Source organism: Pteropus alecto, unplaced genomic scaffold (assembly GCF_000325575.1).
Source record: "Pteropus alecto unplaced genomic scaffold, ASM32557v1 scaffold7, whole genome shotgun sequence".
Classification (NCBI taxonomy): Eukaryota; Metazoa; Chordata; class Mammalia; order Chiroptera; family Pteropodidae; genus Pteropus; species Pteropus alecto.
Window position 1 is genome coordinate 17,784,841 of NW_006494614.1, and position 9,579 is coordinate 17,794,419.

The 9,579-nt window shown below is 36.9% G+C and overlaps 1 protein-coding gene across 1 annotated transcript in view; it reads right to left on the reverse strand.

The window, feature by feature from the left end:
* Positions 1–9,579, reverse strand: part of MEI4 (meiotic double-stranded break formation protein 4) — a 141,677-nt gene that overhangs the window by 113,752 nt on the left and 18,346 nt on the right. Inside the window, exon 2 of the mRNA XM_006926811.2 lies at positions 412–947. Coding sequence (XP_006926873.1) covers positions 412–947 — 536 coding nt within the window. The remainder of the gene's footprint in view (positions 1–411; positions 948–9,579) is intronic.

A 9,579-nucleotide genomic window follows, 5' to 3' on the forward strand; every position in this document is an offset into this window, starting at 1 on the left:
AAAAAAAACAGTACAGGTAATCCATCATGAGGAATTTAACACTCAAAAAAATTATAGATTGGGAAACCATAAATGTTAGTGGTTTTTTAAAAAAATATTGAGACTTTTTGAGCAACAGGAAGTAAATATAGGCAGAACAAAACAAGAGAAGAATCCAAGGAAACTGATAAAGAACGGAGAAGGTTATTCAAAGTAAAAAAGGCACAGGCTTGACACAGGTATCTATGCAGAGAACAATGCTATAGCAATCAGGGGCCAGAGGTGGGGACATGACAACAGCTAAGAGCTGCAAAAGGTCCAACTAAAAACTCTGAACCACAAGGTTAAGGAACAGCAAAAGACATGACCCAACAGAAATGTTCACCAAAATTACTGACACTTTTTCATGAAAGGAAGAGATTTGTTACTTACCCGATTTATATGGTTGTTCCTTAAAATAATCTGTAGTAGAGTCTTCTCAAATTCTTCTAACTTCTTGGAACACTTTTTAAGAATATGATTAGATAAGTTATAGTCACTGATCAGTCTAGCTAAAGTATTTACAGCTTCTGTCCAAAAGCTTGAGAAAGGAAATTTGGGTTCACGGTAAAAAGTGATCAGGCCATCTAGCAACTGAAAAACAGAATCAGATACTGTAGAAGAGTTGTTTTCAAAGTGGCTGAAGTCTGTTTTCAGACTCCTGGATTCTATCCAGTTCTTCAGTTCAAGTAGATGTTGCAAGAATTGCATGTGAGAAGACAGAGGATTTTCTGGAGTAGTACAATGTCTTTTCACAATGGGCAGTGGTAGAAAGGGTATGGGGGTAAAGCTCTCCCCAAGATGCTGTGACATCTCTGAAGGTTCAGTTCTCTGCTCATTTGATAAATCACAGCCAGAATCTTCCACCACAGTTAATGTATTTTCAGAACTTCCAGGTTTCTGAGCCTGCAACTGTGAAGACAGGTCTCCTGAAATAGAATGGTAAATACAAGTGTTATCTTTCTGCAGCTAAAATATTTTCATATAAACACTAAACATTAATTTTTTATAACGTAAAATTCTAAATGAAGCATGTAAATATGTATTAAACATTTTTAAACAGTAATGTGAAAAGCGAATAGAGGAAGAACTAAAAAACTGCTTAGGCTAACTATAGAAAAGGTCTTTATCTTTACTGGTAGAAAGCAAAGTTGACTCACCCATGTTACTACCTCTTGTTCAACTATGTGCCGTGCTTGAAATATACAGAGAAGAAACCATAAGAACTGAAGGAGGTCACCATCTGGTACGGATTACAAGAGGTAACTACAAAGCAATGAGGGGTACTAAGAAAATAGGAGGACCTTGGTTAGCTTAGTGCATTCCAGAAAAGGTGTAGTGGAACTAATAAAACATAAGTAGAAGTTAAAAGTTAGGAGAATGAACAAAGACAAGAGCAGTAATTACATATACCAAAGGGGTAAGTAAAAAAGCACAGGCTCATGTAGTGAAAGAAAAGCACTGTGTATATAAGGACCCACCGTAGTTTGGTGTTCCTTTTACATAAAATATAGGGGAAGAGATTAAGATGGAGAAATATTTAGAAGCCAGGTCATAAAAGATCTTAAAAGACATATTAAAGACCTTAGAATTTATAAGTAGAACATAGAGCGAATGTAATTTAAAGGTGAATAATGTAAGACCCCTTTGGAAAAATTATATACACATCCACACATATACCTGATATACAAAAATAAATATAAATAATTTCTATATGTATGGATATTTATTTATTTATATATATTTATTTATAATTATTCTATCTATCTATCTATCATCTCATAGATCCTTGAAATTATGTCTATAACCACTCGAATCTTCTGATATGGGCTGAGAAATACTACAGTTAAGGCTTAACCAAGCAACTTTAGGTCATTCTTTGACAGAGATGCCATCATAAACACAAATAAGGTAGTTGTTGTTTGTAAAATGATTATCAACAAAATGTACACACAAAATTGAAAAAATCTCCTTTAACATTCTAAAGCGCATGCGTATATTTATGAAACCAAATTTGAGAAATATTGCTATCAGCAATGGAAGAAAAAAAATACAATAAATAGTATAATATAAAAAAGTGAAATGGTATTATTTGCACTTCAAAGATCACTCTGTTGGCTATATGAAGGGCAGATTGGAGGAGGAGACACAATGAGGCATGTAAAGATCAGTTAGAAGTCACCTCTCTTAGTCCTAATATCAGGTAATAAGAGAAATGAACCGAGCAGTTGCAGTGGAGAGAAAGGAAGGAATTAACCAGAGAGATAAACATAAAACATCAAAATATAATCTGGAAGCCAGGTAATTGACTGAATGTGGCCAATGAAATAGAAGGATGAATAAATGCATCCCGTGGTTGTAACAGGTAACTGGGTAGATGATGGTGCTACCAACTGAAATGGTAAAAATACAGACAGAAGAAGAGGCTTAGGAGAAATGATGAATGGTTCAGGTTAGGTCATGTAAACTCTGAAGCAACTGGAGGAAATCTAGGCAAAGATATTCACCTGGAAATTGGTCACATGAGCCTAATGGTGGGGAAAAAGTCTAGATTGAACACACATTTAGGAGTCATCAGTGTATAGATACTGTCTGAAATCATGAAAATGGTTATGATCACTTGAGGAGACTATGAGCAGTGACTAGAACAGAGGATCAAAGAAAGATGTTGAAGAGTATCAATATTTGAGGGCTGAGTACAGAAACACAATCATCAAGGAGACAGAGAAAGAACAATTAAAGAGATACAAGAAGAATAAAAAGTCAAGGAAGGAGTTTCAAGGAGAATTCCATGCAATACTGAAGTCCAATAAAATTGCTGAAAAACTATGTCAGAATTACCAATCAGAAAATCACCAGTGATTGTATCCAAAGCAGCTTTGGTCAGTCAGGGTGGTGGGCAGAAGCCAGAGCACAACAGACTAAAGACCGAAGAGGCAGAAAGTAAGTGAAGAATGACCAATACTTCTGATGACTTGGATCAGGTGAGTATAAACTAGAGAGTAACTTCAGGCAAATGTGGCATGACAAATTGAGAGAAACTTGAGCAATTATAGACTAAAAAGAAAAAAAAATAGAGAAGTATTAGAGATATGAAAAAAAATGAAAAATTCCAGGTGGAGTATGGTCGTAGAGAAGGTAGGAGGAGACTGAGTCAAGGAAAGAAGATGAGAATGTATGGGGATATTTAAAAAATACCCGTCATATAGGAAGTTAAAGGAGATCTCACCGAACGGTTATATATACTCTTTTAAAGCTGAAGACAGGGTGGAGACTAGTTGAACAGGGCATAAGAAGAATGATGTAAGTGACATCTTCTACTCTCCCCGCCATACATTTAGAAATCTATCTCATTTGTTGCTCTTTTGTCTTTCAGTACAACTAGAAGCTGATGAGGCAAAATTAGAGAATTGAGCTTTAATTTAGAGTTCATTCACTTACCAAGTGTCTATAATAAGCTCTGCAAACGTGCAAATATGTGCTTGTTAATTATCACGACAATATCTATGCTCCATGTTAGGGAGATAATGTAATAAGTTAAAAAATGTAGTGGTACCCAGAACAGTGAAGTATCAGCAAAACATTTCATGGCATGTGGCTATTTCTATATTAAAACAGGCAGACAGCCTGCTCGTTTTAAGCCAACGGACAGTTTCTTTTTCTTATGAGTAAGGATAAACATTTGAAATGATTTCTCACGACATCCATCTCACTCTTCACAAAAGTAAAAGCGGGGGTTACTACAGTAGTTATTTGGGTAGATTATTTTTTTACAGAATTCAAAATGGTGCTCCACTAAGAAAGTGAACACAAGTTTAAATATTTCATTAACCTACTCAACTTTCCATCAAGGTAAGCTGAACTTCATGGGTGATGACTTTAAGGAAGACTCGTAAAATAAACTCTACCAACTATTGGGAAGCAAAAAGCTGTTTTCTTGTTTCTGCTTTTCACTCCTCATGGGTGTGCCTTTTGGCAAGTCAAAACCACTCCATCTCATCTCCTTCATGTGCTAATAGGTACAAATTTGAAGGAAGTCATTCTACCTGTGCACGTGCTTTGGGGATAGGAATACACAAAACCAAGCACTATTCTTCCTGGCTGCTTTGTTTCTGAACCCTCAGGAAAGAGGGGTCAGTGCATACACTGGAGATGGCACTGTGGAAAACTACAGAGAAGAATGCCCTCTCCATTCCCAAAGGACTGCATAAACTCCACAAAAGAGTACCACACTGAGATTTTGTACAATATGGCTTACATTATTAAAATTACTCAAATTGCATAGGAGAATTTTATATGCACATTTCACTTTACAAAGTGGTTTCAGTGAATAATTCAATTGTTATTCCCAACAACACTGTAAGATATGTTATCATCATCCCAAAATTACCAGTAAGTCAAAGCAGGCTCAACTTGATTAAGAGGCCTAAGAAAAGCCACACAGTGAGCAAGTGAAACCAATTCTTCAGTTCCAAGTCTGATCATCTTCTAACCATAGCAAAGAAACCTGTGTCTCCATGCCAGCTTCGGTACATTCCCATTAGAGTATTCATTGATTTCTATGTGTTATCCACTTGTTTATGAGCTCCTGAATGGCAAAAGTCCTGTCTCTTGTCATTGTGGTTGTCGCACTGAATAACAGTATCATCTGTAGTAGACATCTTATCAGGAGAAATGCTAAGTGCTACAATTTGCTGCTGGCTGTGACACACCTCTCATCCTTTAATATTCATATTGTCCCAGGATCAACTCCTTTTCAACTTATACTTAACCACAATTTTATATAGAGAGAAGAGAGATAACATAGGATAGATAGAAAGAATAGAGTTATTGAAATAATCATTTAAAACATCTCAGAATACTTGTTAACAAACAGCCAATAATGTTTTTTATAGCATCTACTATTTCTTATAACCAAGAACTAATTTATTTCCTCTTTTGTTTGTCCTCGGTGATGAAAACTTCGAAGACTACAAACAGCTTTTGAATTAGAAACTGAAACCAGCACCTCCATATTGGAAAGGACTCAGTGCCTCATAAAGTAAATAATACTGGGCAAATGTCACTATTACATATACCCTTATAAGATAGCAAAGAGATATAGGAAAAAAAAGTTTCTAGAGAAAAACATTTTTCAGTGATACTGAATATTAACAGGCTATAATCTCTGATAATAGTTATTAATAAGATTTATTCATAAAAACAAGATTTTTAAATATTCACCCTTATTTGAATAATATATAGCAGGAAAATAGTAACATACCCCTGTCTCTTTAAATGAGTCTTACAAACTAGAATCAGATTCTACTCATTTGCTTGGATGACTTGTCTCATCATAAATCTCAAAGCATGGCTAATGAGGCATCATACCCATAAGAGAGAAAAGAAAATAAAGCCATACTACTGCACCTTTCTTTAATTTCTGTTTTCCAGAAGGGTCTAAGGTGAAGCAGAAGTCAAATGATGCTTCTCTCTTGATTTCTTATTGTGCTGAAGGGATTGAGGACTGTAATCTCTCTCCAAGTCATTGGATATGATCTAACTAACATGTTTGTCATTAAGTTTAAAAGAGATAATTACACACATACACACACTTTGATCAAGCACAATCTAGCACATATTAAATGCTCCATAAAATTTAACTATTGATATTAAATGATTATAGACATCAAGAATCTAAATTATGCTGAAGTGTGAAATCACATATAAAATATGTGAAATAAGATGCCAGTTAAAACTATAGATTCTGTCTAAAATATCCTATGGTGCCTCTTATATATTGGATCCCACAGGCTTTCATTTCCACTTTATTAAGTCCTTAACTCTTTCATTTTCTTTCACTTGTTAGGTTCCATCTTAACTCCTCTTACTATTTTAGAATGCATCTCAAGTATAATCAACAAAATAGAGCAGGTGTCCTCCTGCCACATATCCTGCCCTAGAAATGCCCACTCCTGAATCAATAGTAAATATATTTTCTGCTGTCCCCCAAAATATTCACATCCCTATCAATTCTTGATACCTTTGTCATCCACTTCTACAGTCTCTACTCACTTATAAAATTAAACATACAGAACCAATTGTCTAAACAGCATCTTTTTTCCATACACCCTAAAGGTCCCACAAAATTTATGTCTATAAAACTGAATAAATCATTTTCACACAGTGCACACCTAAACATACAATTCATGTTTGGCCTACATCCTGCCTATCTCAGCTGATAACAAGACTACATCCCCAGTCACCAGGCCTGGGGTACGGGATCATGCTCAGCTCCTTTCTTGATTCTATAATCTACATACAGTGAAATGCCATGTTATGCTGATTCTATCTTTGGCACATGTATTAGGACTCTCCAGAGAAATAGAACCAGTGGGATAAGACAGACAGACAGATGGATGGACAGAGGGGGGTGGGGGAAGGGACGGAGAGAGAGGATGGAGGAGAGAGCTTGATTGAGACTGAATTACTATAAGGAATTGGCTAGTGGAGTTATGGAGACTGAGAAGTCCCAAGATCTGTGGTCAGCAAGCTGGAAACCTAGGAGAGCCAATGGTTCAGTTCTAGTCCAGTTACAAAGGCTGAGAACCAAGATCACCAATAGTGTTAAGTTCTAGTCTGAAAGACAGCAGGCTTGAGCCTTGGAGAGGCAACGTTTCAGGTCCAAAGGCAGGAAAAGACCAATGTCCAAGCTCAAAGGCAGTCAGAAAGAAGGAACTCTTATTTAGCCTTTTCGTTCTATTCAGGAGTTCAACTGATTGGATGAGGCCCATCCATATTGGGGAGGTAAATCTTTACTCAGTCTATTCAAATTTTAATTTTGAACAAAAAATACCCTTATAAACACGTCCAGAATAATATTTGGCCAATATCTGAGGAATTAGTGTCCCAGTCAAGTTGACACATAAAATTAACCATCATTACACATGTCTGAATCTGTCCTTCCCTAGTTCCTTCCACCACTTTAATTCACCCCACCATAATCTCTTGCACTGATTACTGCAATACCCTCACCTAAGTGATTTACCTGCCTCTACTTCTGTCATCTTCTAGGCCACATTCTGAATCAGCTTGGAAGTCTCCGCTAAAATGCTAGTTTGATCACAGAATTGCCATCCAAAAACTTTCCAAAACCTTCCCTTACCTACAATATAAAGTCCTTTAAGACCCTCAACTTGGCCCACAAAGCCTTTCAATATATGGCCCCATCTACTTTTCTTGCCTTACCTCCATCTTTCACTCTTATTTCCATAAAAGCAATATTAAACTCTTGACATTTACCAAAACGCACAATTCTAATTCACACAAGTATGCATTTGCACAGTTATTCCCACTGCCTGGTGTGTTCTTATGCTATAACCCACAGATGGACTGATTCTTCAAACCCAGCTTCAAATCCTCTGTGAAACCTTCTCTGTTCTGCCCAGAGCAGAAGAAATCACACCCTATCTGGGCTATCTTGTACCTTACACATACTTCTATAACTGCATTCATCAACCTGTTTTGAATGTATTAATAATTCCTCATTCAAATGGAGAGATTCTTAAGGGCAGACACAGAGTTTACTAATCTGGGTCTGTTGCCTGATGCCTGTGCTCCTACGTGGTTGGTGGTCTAAATACCATACACGCACACGCACACGCGCGCACACACACATAAAAACAAAAAATTAAATCAAATAGTATCTTTTAAATACAATGAAATGTCATCACAGTCATATTTAATTTGTCACTACCAACTATGATTTCTTAGCATTAATAATCACATGTACTGATGCACTGAACAATTTAAAAGTAATGTTTACACCACCTGGTGGTCAAACAGAAAATGTTATTTTAAAGTACTTCACAATTCATTTGAACAGACAGTGTTTCACTTTAAAGCAAGTGTTTGTCTTCTGCCTCGGGAAGGATATATTGCAAAGCATATTTGAGAAATGCTGACAAGGAAAGGTTGCAGTTTTGCTTAATCCCACTCTAGCAGCCTGAATTGCACTTCTAACTTTAAATACACCAAGGGAGACAGCAATGTCAAATGCATGATATAAGCTAATGGAATGATGTGTCTTAGCTGAATTGTCTTCACTATGTGGGGTTCACAAAACAAAACAGTGTATTTACTTTTGTATTTGTATTCGTCAGCTTGGTTCAGGACAAATGACAGTACAATTCCTCCTGCCTTCACGATGCTCAAACTCTAAACTTTCCTGCTTATCCCCTTCTCTCTCCTCCAAATCGTCCTCTAGTTTGTCAATTTAAATCTTCCTCATCATTGTGCCTTTGGCTTTCCTTCCCTGTTCAAACTTCCTAGATGTCCCCATCTTTCCTACAGCCTCAAACAGTTCCTTTAAGCAGATGGCTCTCAAATCTCTATCTTCAAATCTACCCCCTCTTCCAAGTTCAAGTCCCTAGGTATTTCAAAATGACTTGACCTCAGCACTTAAAACCCTATATATGTCCAAAAGAAACCAACCACATCCTTAACTTACACGCTTGGTCCAATTCCCAAAGAACAGTGCTACTACTCTCTGTCTCCAACATCTGAAACCTAAGAGTCAACTTTTATTCTTCCCTGACCACCATATATATTCCATTGACAAATAATATTAATACTGCCTCACCTTCTGTTCCTTGAATTTACTAAGTTTGTTCCCATTTCAGGGCCTTTGTATTAAACTTTCCCTCTTCCTGGGATGCTCTCTGCAACACTAAACCCAATTTTCTCAAAGCTGATTCTCTGTTATGATTCAAGTATCTTTTTAAGTGTCATTTCTTCAGAGAGGCCTTCCCTAACCACCCAATTTAAAGAAGCCAGCAGATTAGTCTCTGTCACATCTTTCTGTTTTAATTCTCTAAATCTCACTTGCCACTGCCTGATCATTTCCTGCTGGTATAGTCTGTCTCACCCACAAGAATATGTACCCCATGGCAGCCTTGCACTGCCTGGTTTAGTGCCATATGCCAGAGCCTGGAATATCAGGTAAGAGCTCAATAAATATTTACTCAATAAATAAAAACCTTTTTTGTATCACCGTTTTTCCATGCCAAAATAATTACATGTAAGACCTGGGCTATGACAGTGAGGCTCTTGTCTCCAATCTCCTTCCTCTTCCAAACATTTCTAAACACAACTACCGAGTTACTCTGCCTAAATAACCTCAGGTCACCTAAAGGAATCACTTTCAGAAAGCGTACTGCTTGGCACATGCATAGCACACAGCCAATAAATGTTAGTTTCCCTTCCATTTTCCTACTGGAAAACCTCCAAACACTCCTTGCTGCCTACAGAATAAAGCATGTTTTCCACTGGCTGTCACACCTCTTGTTAATAGGCTCCAACCTAGTTTTCCATCTTATTTTCCAGAACACTCCTTCATGCTCTACACGCCACATTCAAATTAAACCACTTGCCAGTACATTCCTGTATCTGTACTTTACACTGGTCCTTCTTGCCTGAAATACTCTAGAATTTATAGCTTTCTAAATCCTGCCATCCTTCAACGTCAGCAACTACCTCCAAAAAGACTTTCAAAAGTCTTATGCGCTCAGGTGAAATAATCAC